General features: G+C 37.6%; 1 protein-coding gene across 5 annotated transcripts in view; it reads left to right on the top strand.

The window, feature by feature from the left end:
- SEC24D (SEC24 homolog D, COPII coat complex component) overlaps positions 1–22977 on the top strand; it is a 105087-nt gene that overhangs the window by 18582 nt on the left and 63528 nt on the right. For 3 of the 5 annotated variants that reach the window (XM_072810048.1, XM_072810049.1, XM_072810047.1), the window contains 5 exons: positions 2870–3036; positions 5183–5443; positions 5723–5853; positions 14097–14208; positions 17070–17197. In XM_072810048.1, the coding sequence (XP_072666149.1) occupies positions 2870–3036; positions 5183–5443; positions 5723–5853; positions 14097–14208; positions 17070–17197 (799 nt within the window). The remainder of the gene's footprint in view (positions 1–2869; positions 3037–5182; positions 5444–5722; positions 5854–14096; positions 14209–17069; positions 17198–22977) is intronic. The other 2 variants (XM_072810050.1, XM_072810051.1) reach the window with 1 other exon arrangement.

Raw genomic sequence — 22977 nt, 5'->3', positions numbered from 1 at the left:
TTAAGTGAAAGAATCAACATGAGAAATATTCAAATTATATGATTCTTAATTTTAACCACATTATATTTGTTGCTTAGAAAAGGATCATTCCATTCTATCTGCTCATTTTTTTCATTTGAAAGCTGAGAGCTACAGAGATTAAGTGGCTTGCCCATAATTACACACCAGGATCTCCACGTTGAGAGACCTAAACTCTGATACCTACATGCTCTGGACCTTGGATTAACTAATTTAGTGAAGTAATGAAATTGAAAAATATTAAATCACTTTGCATGTTTAAAATGTTCTGTTAATCTCTTTTCCCTTATCTATATGAAAGTTTTTGTTAGCCCTTTATTACTACTTTATTCTTGTTAATAAAATTGCTTTTAAAATTCAAATTTAAGATTTACAATATTTAAGTTGGCTAGGAAAAAAATGTAATTGTGAAGTTCTAAAGCATAATTCCCAGGACTTATATTAAGCAATGAAGGATAAGTAGGCATTTATGGATTTAAAAGTAACGACCTAATGGTTGTATATTCTCTTAATGTATTTTAAATATTAACCTTTTCTTAAGTTAAAAAAATACTGGAGGCTGCTTATGTCATAACTTCCATTTGAAACACTTCATCCTATATGTACTATCTATGTAATAAATTACTCCTACAATTTTATATTTAAAAAATATTAACACTTGTGAAATATCTGTGAACATGTTTTAGAGAATTTTTCTCTTAAACAATTGAATAATCCCTCCTCCCCCAATGTAACTGCTGGTTCCCAGTTCCTACTTATTAGATCCAAACCCTATAACAATATGTTATGCTGCATCCACTAATATATTCTTATAGAGCATGTATATACATTCTACCTGTATGCAATTTTTACCTTTATTTATTGTGACATTTTAAAATAAGGCAGAAGTATCATTTCTTGAAAAAAAAAAGAAATGATGTTTTTATGAAACAGTGAATTTACAAAACATATCATTAACACAATTCTTGAAATCATTTCTAAGTGACCAACAATATTTTAAATATGTCAGTTAAGACTAGAGTTATATTTTGCTTTGCCTTTCTTATTCCTAGTATCATTAATAAATTAGAGATATAAAGAAAACTTCTGTGAAAAGTTAATTTTTATATTTTCTCTCTGTATTCAATTTTGTTCCAAAAATTATTTAAATTAAAAGATGTTTCATGGGCAGCTCTGGTGGCGCAGCGGTTTAGCGCCGCCTGCAGCCCGGGGTGTGATCTTAGAGACCCGGGATTGAGTCCCACGTCGGGCTCCCTGCATGGAGCCTGCTTCTCTCTCTGCCTGTGTCTCTGCCTCTCTTTCGCTCTCTCTGAATAAATAAATAAATAAATAAATCTTAAAAAAAAAATTGTTTCGTGTGACTGTGTTGGTCTTGTTTCAGTTTTTGACAGGAGGGGAAATCATTTTGCTAATAAGCAATATTGTTTGGGTTAAAATTTATTCATACTAACTTTATAACCCTTATAACCAAGTATCTGCTATAGGATAGCTTGTGTACTTTTGCATAGTAAAAGCATTTGTTCATTCATTTAACTCAAAATGTGGGATATCATCATTCAGAAATATGCTTAATACAATACAGCATAATGGTTTGAAAGTTAATTTAATTTTATTATTTATTTATTTTTGGAAGTTAATTTTATTTTATTTTATTTTTTTTTTTAATTTATTTATGATAGTCACAGAGAGAGAGAGAGAGAGGCAGAGACACAGGCAGAGGGAGAAGCAAGCTCCATGCACCGGGAGCCCGATGTGGGATTCGATCCCGGGTCTCCAGGATCGCGCCCTGGGCCAAAGGCAGGCGCCAAACCGCTGTGCCACCCAGGGATCCCTGGAAGTTAATTTTAAATGTTGTTTACAGTAATTATTCAATTTAAGATACATGAAGAAAAATGACAGGAGAAAATTTGTATGATATTTTGGAAAGTATACTTGCTTAAGACCAGGAAGAGGCTAGTCATAATTTTGTCACTCATAAGTTGTGGGACTTCAAGCAAGCCACTGGCCTTGCTCAGGCTCTTCTCCTAGCTTCTCAAGTGCCAGTGAAAGATGGAAGGCAAGAACATGGGTCACTACGGACAGTTTCCAGTTTATGTAGTAATTGAATTCAGAGTATAAATCTGGGAAAATTTCTTTTTTTTTTTTTTTTTTGGGGAAAATTTCATTTTCATTTTCATTTACATTTACATTACTAAGTCATAATGTAACTTAAAGGGAAAAACTTTAACTTTATTCAGCAGATTAACTACAATAGGAACACTTTATATTCTATTCTATGGTGGCTACTGTTTCATTCAAAATAAGGAAAAATAAATATACAATAAATTCAAGCTAAATTAAAGGTAAAGCATGATGAAATTTTCAGATGAAAAAGAATGAACACTTTCAAAACTTTTTACTGAGTTCACTTTCAAGTACTGTTTTGTACGGCACTGAAATTATAGTGCAGGTGACATTTTACTTTAAATGCTGAGTAGGATTTAAGGAGAATGATTATAAAGATACAACTACAAAACTTTTTTTTTTTTTTAGTTCTGTTCTATTAATCATTAACCCTGGTATAGATATGGCTCTGGTGGACTCAGCTTCCCAACTTGATTTCCAAAGCTAGTTCTGTGTTTACGTTAGAATATTTTTGCTAAGTATCTTGACATGTTGAGGTTGTGAGCCTAGATATAAGATGATGCTGCGTGATTCATTTTGAGCTCACATTAAGATTAAATACTTAGGATCATCATTTCTTTAGGGCCCACTAGGTGGGCTTACATAATTTAGTAGGTTATTGACATTTATCATATATCATTTGCATTTGAAACTATGATATTGTTTAACACCCTTTTTTCTCTCTTAGATTTACAGGTCCTCCACCTGTCAACAGTGCAGCACCTGTCAACAGTGCAGCACCCTCCTACGCACCATACTCACCTTCTGCACAATCATCTTATCCAAGTCCTGCGTCCACTTCATCTGTCACCCAACTGGGCAATCAGTTCAATGCTATGCACATCAACAGCTATGGTAACAGTTTCATTATTAGTGCTCATTAACCACATATTTCATGAGTAGTTTTTAAAGATTTATTTATTTGAGAGAGAAAGAGAGTGTGTGAGAGTACAAGCAGGATGGAGAGGCAGAAGGAGAGGGAGAAGCAGACTGTCAACTGAGCAGGGAGCCTGGTGCAGGGCTCCATCCCACCCTGGGATCAAGACCTGAGCTGAAGACCGGTGCTTAACCAACTGAGCCACCCAGGCACCCCTTTATGAGTATTTTTAATGAAGAAGGTTTTCTCCATTTTTAAAGTAAACATAACTCAAAAAAATAGGCAAAACTCTGGCATACCATATTGAAGTAGTTTTTTATTTTTATTTTTTTAAGTAGTTTTTTTAGATATTTTTATATAAATCATCTGTATTCCTTATGACAATAATTAATTTCTTTTCCTGATTATGCTGCCACTTATTTCAAAATAATTGAAAGACCTTGAGCATACCTTACACTGAATATTAGAACAGTAAAAAACCAAAAGATTCTGACCTCCCAAATAAGTATTACAACAGTGAACTTATTTTAAGAAATGTGAGACTGGTTTTAACTTTGTGTTGTTTATAATGAGGCCCTAAAATAAAAAATATAGTACTCATTGTTTCACAGTGTTCTTTGATTCTGTATTTAGGTCATGAAAAGAATGGAAGCTCAGATGTTGTGAGGCAGAAAAGAGAATAATAGGAGAGAAAACAGTTACAGTACTGAGATTCATATCAATGGAAATGCTGTATATTCTGAGGACCATAGGAATCTTCATTGTAATAACAGCATAGTTAGCCATTTATCTATATAAAGAATGTTTCCGTTACTTTAAGTAGTTTTTTAGAAGTATCTGTTAAAAAAAAAAAAAAGAACCCTCTGACTATTTCCTGTCTTTTACTAATTTCAAGATGGGTAGGTCTCCAATGAAGTAACTAAATATCATATAATCAGAGATAGAATAATCTGGTTTACAACTATTTCCAAAATGATGAAAAAGCATGTTAGTGGGCAGCCTGGGTGGCTCAGCAGTTTAGCGCCGCCTGAAGCCCAGGGTGTGATCCTGGAGACCGGGGATCGAGTCCCACATCAGGCTCCCTGCATGGAGCCTGCTTCTCCCTCTGCCTGTGTCTCTGCCTCTCTCTCTCTCTCTCTCTCTCTCTCTCTCTCTGTGTCACTCATGAATAAATAATTAAAATCTTAAAAAAAAACATGTTAGTGGCCCATCTTTTTTCCCTTGTTATTTCTATCAAGTTCCAAGAACTATTTGATCAAGTTAAGCACAGGCCACAAAATAATTTTTTGAATGTATAAGTTACCTGAATAATGCTTGTTACATGGTAAAATAGTCCTCTATATCATTTTCTAGATTTTGTACCAGATACAATTTCTTAACTAGTGACATGTGTCATGTAAAGTTAATGCAACTGACTTAAACTTTATCCTATTAATTTTCTTTTTTTTAAATATTTCTTTATTATTTTTAAAGATTTTTATTTATTTATTTATTCATGAGAAACACAGAGAGAGAGAGAGGCAGAGTCACAGGCAGAGGGAGAAGCAGGCTCCATGCAGGGAGCCCCATGTGGGACTCGATCCCCAGTTTCTAGGATCATACCCTGGGCTGAGGTGGCGCTAAACCGCTGCGCCACCGGGGCTGCCCCTATCCTATTAATTTCCTTACAAAAATTATAAATATTGCTTTTACCCATTAAAAATTCTCCCATTTTATAAAATGCCCCGAATAGCAATTGTATAACTTTCTGAATGAAGATTTATCTTGAGGCAAAAGAAGAAAAATTGATTTGTAAGGATGACTTCTTATTTTATATCAGGAAAAGTAGTGTCCCTGGGTGTACTTCGTAGAATTTAGAATTGATAAGTGCAATGTTTGGGATCCCTGGGTGGTGCAGTGGTTTGGCGCCTGCCTTTGGCCCAGGACGCGATCCTGAAGACCCGGGATCGAGTCCCACATCAGGCTCCGGTGCATGGAGCCTGCTTCTCCCTCTGCCTGTGTCTCTGCCTCTCTCTATCTCTGTGTGTGACTATCATAAATAAAATAAAAATAAAAATAAAAATAAAATTAAAAAAAAAAAAGAGAAGTGCAATGTTTAGTGGTCTGGTCTTCTTTCTTGCACAGGTTCAGGCATGGCTCCCCCTGTCCAGGGGCCCCCTGGCCCTCCATCAGCACCTTCATTCCAGGGTCCTTCACGACCTCCACAGCCATCCATTATGCAGCCTGGATCTCAGGTTCTCCCACCACCACCTACCGCACTAAATGGCCCTGGTGCCTCGCCCTTGCCTCCATCTACACACAGGCAGGATGGGCTTCCTGGGCCTCAGTACCAGCCCCCGCCTCTTCCAGGACAGACCCTGGGCCCTGGATATTCGCCGCAGCAGGGTAAGGCAAGCAGGCTCAGCAGAAAGGCCTAGGGTTATCTAGGAAATCAGCTTTGTTCTATGTTACTAGGCATCTATTACTAACTCTTAAGGAAAGCTACTTTTAAAATAGTGTGGCAAGTACAGAGAAAAGGGAATCATAGATACTCACCTTAACTCTCTGCCTTATATAATAAGATGAAAAAATGCAGCCTACTTGATTGAATAGCATAATATTGTTAGTGAGTCTTATATCTGGACTTCATGTTCTACTCATTTCTTTTTAAAATTTTTTTCCAAGCAGCCAACTATGGTCTGCAGATGGCAGGTGGGCAGCTCGCCTACCCAGGAGGCTTCCCTGGAGGTCCTGCACAGATGGCTGGTCCACCACAACTCCAGAAGAAGCTGGATCCTGACTCCATCCCCAGCCCAGTAAGTGTTCTCTCTCACTCCGATCATCTCCATCACAAAGGACCATTCTTCATTCACTGTCTCAGAAACTCTTCAGTTTATTAGCATTTTTCCTGTCCTTTATTGTTAAAGCACAATACCCATCACACAGAAGCTTCCTTCTTTCCATGTGTGGGGTTGGAAGGCTAGGTTATGGCATATTAAGGGTCTCCATGACAGAAAGCCTATGTAGATGTTTTTTGGTGTCACATAAACTTGGCAGTGCTATTGATGTTTATATTGGCATATATTAGCAGTATTTATTGATTGTTTAATGAGTAAGTAATAACCTGAGTGTATAAACATGCTAGTTTAGATAAGTAAAGGATACTTCTCAATAAGGGTCAGATACCCACAGAAAGGAAAGCACAAAGTATTTTATATTTTGCCTATTAAAAAATTATTTTATATAAAATAGAACAAGTAATAACCTGAGTGTATAAACATGCTAGTTTAGATAAGTAAAGGATACTTCTCAATAAGGGTCAGATACCCACAGAAAGGAAAGCACAAAGTATTTTATATTTTGCCTATTAAAAAATTATTTTATATAAAATAGAGCTCTAACTTAATTCTTCTCTAATAAAGTGATTTTCTTTGGAAGATTATTCTTTAGTAACTGTATCAGTCAGCTTTTATTAGGTTATTCTGCATAACACACAGTCCCCAATTTGCTTTCAACCATGAAGATTTATTTATCACCTAGATTACATGTAGGCTGTAGTAGCTGAAGTTTGACGTTAGGTGTGGTTCTGTGTGCCCTTATCATTCCAAAAGCCAGTGTGCAGAGGCATTCTGTATTTGGGACATGTTTTTATCAAGAGAAAGGGAGAAAAGAGAACTGGCCAGAAGGTACAATAGCTCTTAAAGTTTTCACCCAGATGTTGTACATGTCACAACCACTCACATGTCCTCAACCAAACCAAATCATAGCAAAGGCCTGGGTTAGTCTGGCAGGGATATATATACTCCTGCTTCAGGACAAACTGCAAATCTGTAGCCATGAGCAGAGATACATAGTCCTTTTAGAATAATAATGGAATTGATACAGTTAACCTAGGTCTTGGAAGTGGTTCTATAAACATGAGTAGAAAAAGTTAGACATAGCTCAAAGAGCTACTTACTGTATTAGCTAACTTTTGCTGTATAACAAACCACCACCTAATTTAGTAATTTACAGCCACTACTTATTAATCCTCATGAGTCAGTGGGTCCTCTGGGCAGTTCTCCTACTCTGGGCCAGGCTCAGTGGATTTGGTTTGGGTTTACTTGTACATCTGGGGTAAGCTGGAGGTTTGGCTGGAGCATGAATGGTCTAGGATGGTATGTTAATTCTCTGTGGTTGCTGTGCCAAATAATCACAACCTGGGTGACTTAAAACAATAATTTATTCTTTTATGTTTTTGGAGGCCAGAAGTCTGAAATCAATGTGTTGTACGGGTATGCTCCCTTGAAAGGCTTTATAGGGGAATCCATTCCTTGTCTCCTCTAGCTTCTGATGGCTTCAGGTACCCCTTGGCTTGTGGCTGAATGACTATGCCTGTGCCATCACATTGCCTCTTTCTCTTCTGTGTCTTTTCCTCTGGGCATCCATCTCAAAACTCCTTCTGCCTCTCTATTATGAGAGGTTACACTTGATTCCATTGAGATCCCATCCAGATAATCGGATGAATGCCTTTCAAGACTTAATTTAATCAGGGCACCTGGGTAGCTCAGTGGTTGAGTGTCTGCCTTTGGCTCAGGTCGTGATCCTAGGGTCTTGGGATCAAGTCCCACATCGGGCGCCCTGTAGGGAGCCTGCTTCTTTTTATGCCTATGTTTCTGCCTCTCTCTGTGTGTCTCTCATGAATATATAAATAAAATCTTTTAAAAAAAAAGACTTCATCAATAATCTTACTGTGTAAGATTAGAACATGGATATATTTTTGGTGGGGGGTAGCACTAAGCCCACTACAGATGGTGTCATTCATGTGTCTGATATTTGGTACCCGTCTTTTAGCTGGGAATCATTGGGCCATGTGACTGAGCGGGCTAGCCTGGATTTGTTCACTTGACTGTGGCAGACATCTAAGAGGGAAACTAGGAATCTGCAAGGCCTCTTGAGCCATGGCTTGGAACTAAAACATTGCCACTTCTGTGACATTGTCTCAGCCAAAGCAAGTTACAATGTCTTCTGAGAGTCAAGGAGTAAAAAGACTGGCTCTTGATGGGAGGAGCTGTGAAGTCCTTGAAAAAGGCGCAGAGTGGGTAGAGGATTTTGTCTATTTTTGTGATTTATCCACTTATTCTATATTTATTTGAATATGAACTTGAAAATGTATAATAAAGTGTCAAGCCCTATGTAACATGTTAGAAATTAAGTTTTTGTAACTCTTAGTGCCTTTATTGATAATTATATTATCAGCCATGGCTTTAATGCCTTAATATTATTTCATTATTCTAGTTAAAGGAATATCACATATTTACACTGAATTCATCATTTTAACTTCTTGTTGTTTTGCTTCTGTATAACATCTACAGATCCTCTAGGTCATTCCACTTCATTCTCTGATGTTTCTAGCTCCAGGTTCATTGTTAGTCTCTCCAGTACTGCTTTTGTCACAATTATTGGAAATTTTACTATCCATCTTTAGAAACTTTTATTTCTCAGGCCTTTCAATTCTTGATCTTCTTTGCTCCCAATGGTTCATCCACGCTACCTGTTATCCATCGTCTTATCATAGATCCTGTCATTACCAATTACAGGACACTTCAAAATCTCAATTGAAAACATCTCGTTTTCCAATCACTGCCTTTTATCTTTTTAGCTCATTCCTTTAGGACTCAAACTCCAATAATGATTCACTCACCAGGACTTATAACTTACCACTTTTTCTCTTGCATTGCCTTCATCTTCTCACTTCTCTTATGCAGCTTAGATTATTTGATCTATGATAAAAAATCTATCCCTTACATCCTTTACTCTCAACTCCTTTGCCTCACTTTCTTCACTGAATTCACCTAGGAAAATCCCATTTGTTGTTAAACCAACTCTCCACCTACTCTCTGCCTGCACCCCGGAGGCCACCTGTGACTTGAGAAAAATCACACCATGCTTACTGATCTCACTTTTGATTCATGACTATTAAACTAAGGTGAACTTATAGTTCTGTGGTCCTAAAACCTGTGTGCACAAAAGAACCAGTGGTGGAGCTATAGAGATACTGATGCCTTGTTCCCACCTGCCAATTTTATTTAATTAGACTGGGATATGAACTGGACATTGGGATTTTTCAAAGCTTCCCTACTGATTCTAATGTGTAGCAGGTCTGAAGGCCATCACCCAACTCCACTGTCTCTCTCATTTTCTTAGGGACTATCATTTCTTCACTTTCCAAACTCCTAACACTGCCTTCCCCTTTCTGACTCTTTCATGGTAACTGTGCTTCCTACTTCACCAAGAGAATAGAAACAATCCAAAGAGAACCTCTGCATTCTGCACTGCCACAACTCCCTGCATATGTGCCCTTTCATCTCTCTTTTCTTATTACCTTGGGTTAGCTTCTTCATACTCCTAACCAGGGCTATCACCTCCTAGATTCCCTTATGCCTCTCGAGGATAACCCTTCAGCAAATGTCCCCTGTATTAGAGTATTTGAATTCTTCAAAAAAACCCAGAACCAACAGGATATATGTGTATATATCTTTATCAATCAATCAATCAATCAATCATCGAGCGTTATCTTAAGGAATTCAGTCACTCAGCTCTGGGGAGTGGCAGATTTGAAATCTGCAGGGTAAGCCAGAAAAAGTTGATTTTGCAGCTCAAGTATGAAGGCCTCTAGACAGAGAATTCCCTCTACTTTGGGATTCCTCAGTCTTTTTTTCTTAAGGACTTCAAATAATTGGATGAGTTCCACTCACATTATGGAGAGTCTACTTTACTCAGAGTCTACTGATTAAATGTTAAACATATTTTAAAAATATACTTTCCCAGCAACATCTAGACTGGTATTTGACCAAAAACTGGGTACCACAGCCTAGCCAGGTTGACATATCTTAATTAGCCATCACATCTCTCCCCTGCATCATCTATACTCATTTGAAGATAAACTTCAATTTTTCAATGTCTAGGTCATTTTCAGCAGATTATAAACATCCTGTAATACCTTTTCTCATTAATAAAAGAGATTTCCCTTGGCCCTTTTCAAATTCTCTATCCAGTTTCCCCTCATTTATTGGCTCTTTTATAGCAATAAAATCTCCAGAAGAGTTACTTATACTCACTGTCTTCAGTTCATCTCCTCCATTCCCCTCCTGAACCTATCCCGGTTTAGATCTCATTACCACAACCCCACCAACACTATGTTTGTCGAGGTTGCCAGTGATCTCCCATTACCAAATCTAGTGGTCAGTTCTCAGATCTCATCTACCTCAACATATCAGTAGCAATTTGGCATATCTGCTCACTTCTTGAAACACTTTTTCATTTTGTTTCTGGAATACCACCACTCATTTACATCTCTGCTTATCTCTTATTTCCTTTGTTGGTTTCACCATCTCTCTGACTTTCTGGTGTCAGAAGCGTCCCAAAGATGGTCTTTGGACCTGTCCCTTTCTCTGTTGACATTTCCTCTGTAGATCAACACTTCACAAAGTGTGCTGCTCTCAGGATGGCACAATCAGCATCAGCTGGGAACTCACTAGAAATTCATATTTGCAGGCTTCCCCTCAGACCTACTGAGTCAGAGTCTTTAGGGGTGGAGCCTTGGAATCTATGTTTTAACAAGCTTTCCAGATGATTCGTAGGCACACTAAGAGGCAGTGCTATAGGTGATCCCATCCATTCTCATGGCTTTAAATGAAGATGCAGATATTCCTAGGTAAGACATTTCCCTGAAATCTAGATTCCAACCCTGTTCTTTGGTTCCTCAGGCCCCAAACCCTGGAGTTCCTCAGGCCCCAAACCCTTAATGATTGCTTTCTTGCACATTGTCCTATAGTTAATTTTATTGGTCGTGGTCCTCATCCTGGTTCAAGCCACTACCATTCATCCACCTTGATTATTGTGAGAGCCTCCTAACTGTCTCCCTGATCTTCCAGCCTTCACACAGCAGCCAGGATGATCCATTCAGATTTTAAGTCAGATCATGCTATGCTATGACTCAGAACAAAACCCTCCAACACTCCTCTAGTTAAAAACCAAAGTTCTTATAATGACCTGTAAGAGCCTACATTCTTTTCCACTCCATGCCTTACATCAGTCACATACAATCCTCTGATTCAGTCTCTTATTCCTCTTCTCCTTTTACTTCAGCCACACCAGGCTCCCTATTATTCCTTAAACATGCTACGTGTACTCTTTGTTTCAAGACCTTCGAACTTGATTTTTCCTCTGTTTAGATATATGCAAGGCATGGCTCATATCCTCGTTTCCTTCCTATCCTCATTCATCCCCAGTCTTCCTGGTACCCTTGTACATATCACTCCATGTCCACAGTACTTACTATTATTTGACATAGATGTATCATATTTATACACTTTTGTTGCCTGTCTTCCATACTATAATGTCAGCTCCAAGAGGTCAGTAATTTGGTTTTGTTCATACTGTGTTTCCAACAGCTAGAATATAGCCTGGTATGTAGTATACATTCATGTATTTGTTGAATGAATGAATGAGGGTTAACAACAACAGCAATAAGCAGTGTTGCTGTGATTCATCTAAGACTCTTAAAATGCATACATACAGATCAGTCTAGTGTTATTTTTATCATAAAAGTAATTAAATAGCAATGCCAGATGGAGCCTATTTATATTCCTATTATCAACATGCTTTAACTGACTAAATAATTTCTTCCTTCTGGGAAGAAAGATGTAAAATCATGTTTACTGAACTCCTATTACATGCCAGTTCTGAGCTAAGTGATCACTCCAAAACCTTTAGGGTGATGGTATTATCTCCATTGTGAGAGTGAAAAAACTGGTGTCACCATTGAAACTCTTCCTCACTGCCTTTCTGTATCTGTAGGAGGACCATTCAAAAGTGGAGCTCTTCCTATCCCCCTCTCTGTCACTACCCTAAGCAAGCTCAGATAATTCTTTAAGCAACCTGCCTTAGGTGTACACATATCTCCTTACCTTTTTTTTCCCTTACTCTTTTTGTTCTCTCAAGAGAAACACTCTTTTTTTTTCTTTCCTGATTTTATTTTATGATCGCATTATATTCTGTTCATAGCAGATAAGTAAAAAGTAACACTAGTGGCAGATCCTGTGAAGGAAAAAGAAATCTATGTGTTTTGAGGTAGCTTTGGTATTATCAAGGGTCACTGTCATCATCAAATCGAAATCCTATAAGTACTGAATCATAGTCAAAATCTCTATTGAAATTTCTGTGTATTGTTAAATTTCCAAGCCTGTTTTTTCAAGAACATGCATTTAAGGTAAATTTTAAAAACCTATATATTTTTAAATTACTAGAAGTGTTTTAATATTTCTTACTCCCCTGATAATATTCCAGCCAAGATGTGAATTAGTTTAGAAATACAATTACCACATATGACATTGTTTCTTTGGAGGCTGTGCTTTTTGTAAGTTGTGAACAACTAATTAAAAATAAGTTTTTTTTAGAAATGTAGTCTACTTTAAGATTGGAAACTATATTCAATATGTAGATTATTGTGGCTTTTAATTTGGTTTCATATTTGACACTTCATTGGCTGAAATGATTACCTTAAATGTTGATTATATAAAAAGTTCTCCAATTTTGAAGAAATCAGATTAACCTTAAGGTTGAAATATAGGATATAATAGTATTTTGATTTTTGTTTGCTTCTTGTCTCTGTCCATGGTAGCTTTTGGTCTCATCTGTATCTTATAGTAGTTATGTTTGGTGTGTATGCTATATCTTTAATAAGAATTCAAATCTTATGAAATTAAAAAAACATAAATGTATAGATTTGAAGGGAGGTTAAATCTATCTCTGATACACCATAAAACCAGTATCAGTGCCAGATAGGCCTGCTGCATTGGATGCGATGGGAGGGCAAAATGGAGAAGGTAACATTTCAGAGTTTGGGGGAAGATAATTTTCATGTTAATAGTTTCTTTTGGAATCTAAAAAACTGTGTATCTTCCAAAGGTATGTAGTGCATTCTGGGCACTTGTCTCATTTCTCTCTCTCTCTCTATCTCTTTTTAGCCCCCTTGTCTCTTATTCCATGTCTCTTGTATCTCTTATTCCATGTCTCTTGTATCTCTTATTCCACGACAAAAGAAGTGAGGGCAAGAAGAAGAGGAGGAAGATAATTATTAGGATGCCTTTGTGTTTTGTTAACTTCATACTACTAAATTTTGCTTATTATTTTAATCCCTAGACATATACAATAAAGACAAATTTTTTTAAGGATTTTATTTATTTATTCATGATAGACATAGAGAGAGAGAGAGGCAGAGACACAGGCAGAGGGAGAAGCAGGCTCCATGCTGGGATCCTGACATGGGACTCAATCCTGGGACTCCAGGATCCTGCCCTGGGCCAAAGGCAGGTGCTAAACCGCTGAGCCACCAAGGGAACCCCAGAAAGACAAATTTTTAACTCTATGTTATTCATCAATAAATATTTAAGTAGAGACATAACAAAGTGTTTCCAAATTAGATGACAAAACTTAGGGACTTTTTCTTCTGATTTCTATGCAATAGGCAACTTCCAAGTGGAAACACTATATTTGTTTTTTTACTGTTCCATGGAGCAGGGGTGAGGTGGAAGAACTTGAAAGGCAAACTGAAAAGACAAATTTAAAGAGAAAAGTTAAAGTGTTTTAGGTGATACTGTAAATCATTTTTTCTGGATTTAATGATTTTTAGCTTTGCATATTTTCCTTTAACTACAAAAGGTATTTTCTTTAAAAGCTATTTTCAATTTCATTTTCTACCAGAATTTTTTTTATACTTATCTATGGTGCCAATAAGCAAATTGAAAGAAATGAAGTTCTTTGAAGGGTCAGAGCTCAGAGTATCACAGAACAGAATTTAGCACCTGCTGCTCTAAAATTGTGAAAGTTTCAAAAGTGGAACTGAAGATATGGTAGGCTCTCAGTGAGCATTTAATCCGAAATGAATGGAAAGGATTTAGAAAATGCCTATTTGTGTGTGTGTGTGTGTGTGTGTGTGTGTGTGTGTATAATGAAATGGAGAGGGGGAATGTATGGAAGGGTCTTACTTTAACTTGTTCTTGATATCTTCTATCAGATTCAGGTGATCGAGAATGACAGAGCCACAAGAGGAGGACAAATTTATGCCACCAATACCAGAGGCCAGGTCCCTCCCCTGGTCACTACAGATTGTGTGATACAAGATCAAGGTATTTATTTTCACTAATATTTTTCATTGCGGTTTTAAAATTTTCACCATTTTTTAAAAGGAAATATACTGGTGTACCCTTCATAAGGCTACATTGACTGGGGACCTCCTTATAGGTGATAATAGGGACCAACTTACCATCGATTATTCAAGTACAGAGATGTATTACCAACTGAATTCTCGGGATCCCTGGGTGGTGCAGCGGTTTAGCGCCTGCCTTTGGCCCGGGGCGCGATCCTGGAGACCCGGGATCGAATCCCGTGTCAGGCTCCCTGCATGGAGCCTGCTTCTCCCTCTGCCTGTGTCTTTGCCTCTCTCTCCCTCTCTCTGTGTGACTATCATAAATAAATAAAAAAAAAAACAAAAAACAAAAAACCAACTGAATTCTCTTTTTTGCTTGTAGAAGTCTAGAGAGTGTCTGATGAAATATAGTTCAATATACTAGTTTAAGAAAATTATTTTAATTTATAGGCTTAAATTAGTACATGTCCTACTTTGATTTAATTTATTTACTACATTAGAAACCTGGCCAAGGTAGCATGAGTAGAGCAGTAGGGGATTGAACATGAGAAATCCACACACCTGGTTCTAGCCCCAATGATATTTTTTTTTTCAGCAGGTCCTTTAAGATGTAGGTTCTGTTTTTCCAATTTTTTTTTTTAAGATTTTATTTATTTATTCATGAGAGACACAGAGAAGGCGAGAGGCAGAGACACAGGCAGAGGGAGAAGCAGGCTCCATGCAGGGAGCCTGACGTGGGACTCGATTCCGGGTCTCCAGGATCATGCCCTGGGCTGAAGGTGGTGCCAAACCGCTGAGCCACCCAGGCTGCCCTGTTTTTCCAATTTTGAATTCGGATAATGAAAGGCTGAGCTCTGTTTCTACTAGCTATCCAATATGTGCTGCCAGTTTAATATATCTGTTCTTGTGCAGGTTTGCTCTTTCCAGGAATATGTAATTATTCCATTGTTCATGGCAAGTTAAAACACAGGCTGATGAAATCGTTAGTTTTTGTTTCCTGAACTTTTTTATCCTCCTGCACTGAAACTCTGTAGCCATTAAACAATAACTCCCTATTCCTCCTCTCCCTGCAGTTCCTGTATCCTCTATTCTGCTTTCTGTTTCTGTGAATTTGCCTATTCTAGGTACCTCGTGTAAGTGGATTCAGCATTTCCATACAACACCAAGTATTCTTTATAGCACATGCCCTCCTTAATCCCCGTCACCTATTTAACCCACCCTCTCACCCATCTCCCTTCTGGTAACCATTAGTTTGTTCTTTGTAGTTAAAAGTCTGTTTCTCGGTTTGCCTCTCTTTTTTCCCCTTTGCTCATTTGTTTTGTTAAATTTCACACTTGACTTAAATCATATGGCATTTGTGTTTTTCTGACTGATTGACTTATTATGCTTAGCATAATATTCTCTAGCTCCATCCTTGTCATTGCAAATGGCAAGTAAATCCAATGGTCTTACTGATCTAGCATTACTGCCTGGCACAGATGATCATGCTTTTCCTTAATGTACTTTCTTCACCTCTGGGACACCAGATGCTCCTTGTTTTTATCCTTTTCAGTCTTTTAATTGATTTCTCCTTTTCCTCTGACATCTTTATGTTAGAGGACTGAGGACTTAGTTCTTGGTCATCCTCTAGCCGCAATTATTCCCTTAGAGGTTTTAAAGTAGTTTCATGGTTTTGGTTTGTTCTTTTTTTTTTTTAAGATTTTATTTATTTATTCATGATAGACATAGAGAGAGAGAGGCAGAGACACAGGCAGAGGGAGAAGCAGGCTCCATGCAGGAGCCTGATGTGGGACTCGATCCCGGATTCCAGGATTGCGCCCTGGGCTGAAGGCAGGTGCTAAACTGCTGAGCCACCCAGGGATCCCCTTGGTTTGTTCTTTATAGAAAACTCCCAAATGTGTATCTTCATCAGTACCAGACTCACATATCGAGTTGTTTACTTAGCTTTACTGTTAGATTGCTTGCTAGAGTTCCCAAAGTGGACATCTCCAAAGCCAGATTCCTGATCTCTGCCCACATACCCATTAACACATCCCTTCCCTTCCTGCAGTTTTTTTCTTATCAGTTGGTGGCAACTTCATGCTTCTGGTTCCTCAGGCCAAAAACTTTGGAGTCATTCTTGATCTCTTTCTTTCCCACCTCCCATCTTCACACTTCATACTCGCTCCCATCAACAATCAGTGTATTTCCAAAATATGTACAGAATATGGTCGTATGTCATTAACTCTATTGCAATCAGGCTGGTCCCTGCCATCACCATTTCTCCTCTGGTTACTGCACAACCTTTGTTACTTCTCTGAACTCCTCACCAGCTGCTGTGCCCAGTGTATGCTCCATTCCAGCCACACAACCTCCTGTTACTCCTCTACCAGGCCAGATGTGCCCTGACCCCAGGCACCTGCCTAGGTGAATATGCCTTCCTTCCTGGGAGTCTGCTCAAATGTTACCTTTTCAAAAAGGCCTACTCTATAACTGTTTAAAGTTGCAGTCTGTCTCCCATTAAGATACCCCCTAACAAGATACAGTTTTTTTCATAGCATTTATCATCTTCTAATGACCTATGAGATTTACCCATTCTTTGGGTTTGATAGTTATTGTCTGTATCTTCTGTAAGAACATAAGCTCTACAAGGAAGCGGTTAGGACAATGCCTAACATTTAGTAGACATTCAATAAATATAAACATAGATTATAGAATTGCATAATACTAGTCTTTTTAGAAATCATGAAGAAAGTTATACAAATAAGGCAATGTGTTATCTAGAATTATAAATATTTAAATATTATAGGGCAGATATTTTTTTCTCAGCAAATTTTAAGTGTGTTCCTTTGAACATTTCAGGCAATGCTAGTCCTCGATACATTCGTTGTACAACATACTGTTTCCCGTGCACTTCAGATATGGCCAAGCAAGCTCAGATTCCATTAGCTGCTATCATCAAACCCTTTGCCACAATTCCTTCAAATGAGGTAAGAATGATAAAAAGAGCAATTTAAAGGGGTGCCTGGCTGACTCAGTTGGTGGAACATGTGACTTGATCTTGGGGTTGTGAGTTCAAGCCACATACTGGGTGTAGAGATTACTTAAAATCTTTTAAAAAATAGCAATTCAATAATTTACCAATTCCAAAATTCTTCCTTCATCATCATTTTCTTATATATTATTCTATATTATAAACAGACATCTGGAGAATATTTATATAATGCAAAAACCTCTAATCCTTTAATTCACTAGGAAGACCAAAATCTGACAAAGCTCTGTTTTCTGACAACCTGTATAACAAACACTGAAGGACAGGGTCACTTTTGGGTCTGTTGTAACGATGTGCATATTCTGGAAATATGGAATGTCACATAGTGACAAATACTAAAACTTCTCATGTGACCTATTACCTGGATCGGGGGCCCCAACATCTAGGTGTTCTGGTGAAGGAAGCTAACAGAGCCTAAGGTTCATGGTCTTACTGTATAGATGCTTTAATAGTCATGGGGCCAAGGTGCTCATAAACTCTTACTTAAAGTCAGTATGACTAGAAAGTGTATGTTTTGACTTGGAAAGATGTACCCAGTATATGATTCATTGGGAAAAAAAAGATGAGAAGTGGTGTTTATTTAAGATTTCTGATGTTAGGATGATGTTAATGGGTGTTGTGACTGAGACATTCCCTCCAACAATGCTGCCATTCCTTCTTTTCATGCCCTGAATGGTGGATACCCACATACACACAGAGACACAAGGTACTATAGTAGAGTTAGTCAAATAGGTGAGGAAAAGCTTTAATTCTGGCTGGAGCTTTGCTCATAATCCCATTGCAGTAACCCAGTAAGCTATACTGAACCCTGATGCCTTTTGCTGCCCAGACTGTCTTCCCAACTTAAACTTCAGCTTGGCTGTAATGATCCCTCTAGGTTGGCTGATCCAGTGAACACCTAACAGCACTAGAACAAATGGCAGGGCGTTTGTACTAGAGAACAGATTTGTCTCCATCTGTGGGCTGGCCAGGCCAGCTAATATGGGTGGTAGGATGGCATGGGGATAGGGGACAAAGGGTCTGCATAGGAAAGAGACTGTGTGCACTTGGCCAGTGGTTTGCATACTCTTTGAGATGTCCACTCATTCTCCTTATAGTGTGGCAGAATGGTGCCTCTCTGTGGGAGTAAAATGAACTGGGTTAGACTAGGGCATAGAGGAGGCCGTTCCTGGAAGCCAGTCTTATATGCAATATGGTCTCATGTTTGTAAGTCAAGATGTACATTCAGTATTTACTTAAGTATGATCTCTTATATAATGGTCCCAGAAATTTAGTATGTCCATAAAATCCTCTTTATTAATAAGAATAAGGTAGGCCAGTATATGTTAAATATAATGTGTTTTAAATAATAGAAGTAATTTTTAGCTAATTTTTAACATTTGATTATGAAAACTTCAAGCATATCGATAATTTGAAAGAATTTTATGGTGAACACCTAGATCCTACCATTAATATTTAACTATACTTGTTTTTATCATCTATTGATTCATTTATCCATCAATCCACCTTTTTCTTAATGCATTTCAAAGTAAATTGCAGAGATTAATTAGTACACTTCCCCCTAAATACTTCCCCCCCTTCCAACAACCTTCTTTCCCTGACAACCATTGTTCTGATTTTTTTCCACCATAGATTTATTTTGCTTATTCTAGGTCCTCATATAAATAGACTTCTAGAATATTCACTCTTCTGTGTAAGGTTTCTATCATCAGCATATGTTTTATTATTTATTTATTTTTAAAAAAAGATTTTATTTATTCATGAGAGACACAGAGAGAGGCAGAGACATAGGCAGAAAGAGATGCAAGCTCCATGCAGGGAGCCTGATGTGGGACTTGATCCCAGGACTCCAGGACTGCCCTGGGCCAAAGGCAGATGCTTAACTGCTGAGCCATCCAGGGATCCCCATCAGCATATGTTTTAGAGCACCATAAACATGCTATTGCATGTATTAGTAGTTTGCTCCTTTTTTTATTACTAAATGGTATTTTATTGTATGGATGTACTAGTTTATCTAGTCGTTTACTGATGGACATCTGGGCTCTTTCCAGTTTTTGGCTATTGTGAATAAAGCTCCTATAAATATTCTTGTACAAGTCTTTCTGTGAACATATATTCATTTCTCTTGGATTAATAACTGTGAGTAGTTTGCTGGTTCATGAGGTACATATTTATATAGTTTTATAAGAAACTGCCAGACCATTTTCCTAAGTGGTTGTACCATTTTACAGTTGTTCTAACATTGTATTAGCGTGCCAGTTCCTCATTATCCTGTGTTTGGTGGTGTTGTCTTTTTAATTTTAGAAGTTCTGATGACTCTATGGTAGTATCCATGTATTTTTATTTCAATTTTTGTACTTTGAACAAAAATTAAAAGAAGTACAGTGAATAAATATCACATTCATATACATAATTTTTAAAAGGCTTTTATTTATTCATGAGAGGCACAGAAAGAGGCAGAGACACAGGCAGAGGAGAAGCAGGCTTCTAGGGAGCCCAATGTGGAACTTGATCCCAGGACTCTGGGATCACATCCCGAGCTGAAAGCAGACGCTCAACCACTGAGCCACCCAGGTGTCCCAACAGATGTTAACATATTATCATATTTGCTGAAAATAATTTTATGAGAACTAAAACTTCATAGTTAAATATGATTTTTCCTTTATCAGGCCATTCCTCTCCTTCCCTCCCTCCCTTTTAGGGGCAGACTCTGTAATGAATTTGGTATGTATCCTGTCTGTACGCGACTATATTTTGACCTCATGCTCATGAATCCATATAGTAATATGTAGTATTGCTTTGCTTTTTAATGACTCAATTAATTTAAGTAAAGTATAAACTTAGATGAAAGAGGTATACAATGAAAATGATCCCTTCCTACCCTTCTGCTTTCTTCCTTAGAGGCAGTCTTTACCTATTCTTTATGATTCCTTCTAGAAATGAAAAATTTATGTATCAGCATATAAATATACATCTTTAAAAAAATAAAGATATAAATAATAGTATAGCATACATACACTTCTACAGCTTTCTTTTTTCAACTAAATTGTCTGGCACTCCTACTGTGTCACTACCTACAGAGCTGCCTTATTCTTTGCAACAGCTGTGTGGCATTATATATTAGTAAAACAACCACTGTTGTAACTGTATATCAATTTTAAGATGCATAAGATCCCAGGGATGTGAAAATTTAAGATACGAACCCTAAAATTGAGGGAAATACAATAACATTGAGAGTGTCCAAAAGAATGTTATACCAAACTTTTGACACATCTGAGGGGGGTGGGATTGCTGCAAATGTGCGCTAACTCATTCCTATGCTATCTGAATCATTTTACAGTAATCTATTATTTTCATAATCAGAAGGTTACACTTCGGGATCCCTGGGTGGCGCAGCGGTTTAGCGCCTGCCTTTGGCCCAGGGCGTGATCCTGGAGACCCGGGATCGAATCCCACATCGGGCTCCCGGTGCATGGAGCCTGCTTCTCCCTCTGCCTGTGTCTCTGCCTCTCTCTCTCTCTGTGTGTGACTATCATTAAAAAAAAAAAAAAAAAAAAAAAAAAGGTTACACTTCTTCCTTGAAAGAAAGCTGGGTAGCAACTTTACTGTGTATCAATATGGGGATACATGGGATTTCTGCCCCTAGGGAGAGTGTTAGCTTGAGTGCATCTTCTTCACAGCAATGAATCTGTACAGTTTTCAACTGCAGACTAGTAAAAACGTCTCCTCCCTGCTTCTCCCCATGAGATAGCTGCCCTGGGCCAAGCACCCATGGAACAGAACAAAACTTCCAACAGTTACTCATACCCAAAACCAGAATCTGTAACCTTCTTGTTATCACCATTTAGTATTAACAGTAAAATTATTCACTAACCTGTTCCTGAAAATAAAACTTAGTATTTAGTTGAGAAAAGCTTTCAAATGTTAGTCTAAGCCTACCCTGCCCCTGCTATGCATATATACATTTCATACACAGACTAAATGTGTATGCTTTCTGTTTAACAAAGTTGTTTGATCTCACCAAATACTAACTCCCTACCAGGGTGAAGTTTTCCTTTGGTGAAAGCTTATGCTACATTGTAGTCCTTGTGCTTCCCAAAGTAATAAATAGATGAGGTTAGAGTGGTGGCTTATTTTTGGAATCTGACTTAGGGAGAAATTCTACTTGAAATAATAGCATGCTTTATTCTTTTCATGTTGCGAGAGACTCTGTACACTGACCAGGTAAATGTATTTTGACAGTATTTTTTTAAAAAAAGATTTGTTTGTTTATTTGTTTGTTTATTTATTTATTTATGAGAGAGAGAGAGAGAGACAGAGACATAAGTAGAGGGAGAAGTAGGCTTCCCATAGGGAGCCCAATGTGGGACTCACTCCAGGATCCCAGAATCACACCCTGAGCCAAAGGCAGATGCTCAACCTCTAAGCCACCCAGGCATCCTGGTACTTTTATTTATGTGTATATATATGTATATGTATATGTATATGTATACGTATACGTTTATGTGTGTGTGTGTGTATATATATATATATATAGAGAGAGAGAGAGGTGTGTAATTGACAAATGTAATTGTATGGTATTTAATGAATATAGTCTATTTAGGAAGGATTGCTGTCTCTTACATAGCATGGTCTCCTGGATTGAATGAAGACATTCTCTATTTAAAGAAATACATTTACTTTTATTTGTTGAAATAAACAACAAGTTCCTAAAAGTTGTGCTCTCAAAAATATTGTCTTCTTCTTTGGGGATTAACTGGGCCTAGATGAAGTGAGCCACTAGGAGTGGTGAACCATCACTGCTACACTATGCTGATGGGCTGGATGAGGTAGGATTGGGGTCTCCCAACAGACTCTTGTGGCTCCCATGACACCTTCCTGGGGTATTTTTTTTTTAACCTCCTAGGCAGGGAACATGTAGTTCCCTATGTTTTTTTCCTGATTTATAATATTGGGGTTCACCAAAGCATGGACTTGGGATCTTCTCTCTTTAGGCTCCCTTTCCTTACAAAGACTAAATATTATCTGTTACAGCTGCTGCTGTCACTGATGAGACTAATAGTGGTCAGAGCACTTAATGAGCACAATTAAGGGAGTTTTTAAAAAATGGATGGTCACTTATTTAATCTTTCACATCAAGCTGTTTACTTAGGTTGAAAGTCATTTATTTAACCTTCACATCACCATCCCCTATAGATATAAGGAAGCTGAGTCAGAGACTTAGGTAACTTATTAAGGCCAATGGCCACTAAGTAACAGAGCTAGGATTCCGACCCAGGCTGTCTGACACATAGGTCCTTAACTCCAAATTACTGTGCTGTTACGTTCTCATTCAATCATTCCTACATATTCACATACTCAAATGCCTTCCTGAAACCTCTCCTTGGGTACCTCACAGAAACCTTAAACTTAATATGTTTAACAGTGAATTTCTGACCTCTATACCCTAAGCCAGTCCACTGTTCCATATGTCCATAAATGGTACTATTGTATATTTGCTTGAGCCTGAAATCAAAAACTAAATATACAATTATAGTTAATAGAAAATGAAGGACATGCTGATTTATATTTATAACCTAAAATCAAGGAAATAAATTTTAAAGTATCTTTCTGAAAGGTAAATGGATTATATAAATACTGTTAATCTCCATATGAATAGCATTTGAATTCATTTTCTTCTATAATAAATGACTTGCTTATTTTTAGGTATAGTAAAAT

The sequence above is a fragment of the Canis lupus genome, chromosome 33, assembly GCF_048164855.1.
Source record: "Canis lupus baileyi chromosome 33, mCanLup2.hap1, whole genome shotgun sequence".
Taxonomy (NCBI): Eukaryota; Metazoa; Chordata; class Mammalia; order Carnivora; family Canidae; genus Canis; species Canis lupus.
This window is presented reverse-complemented; position numbering and strand designations above follow the sequence as displayed.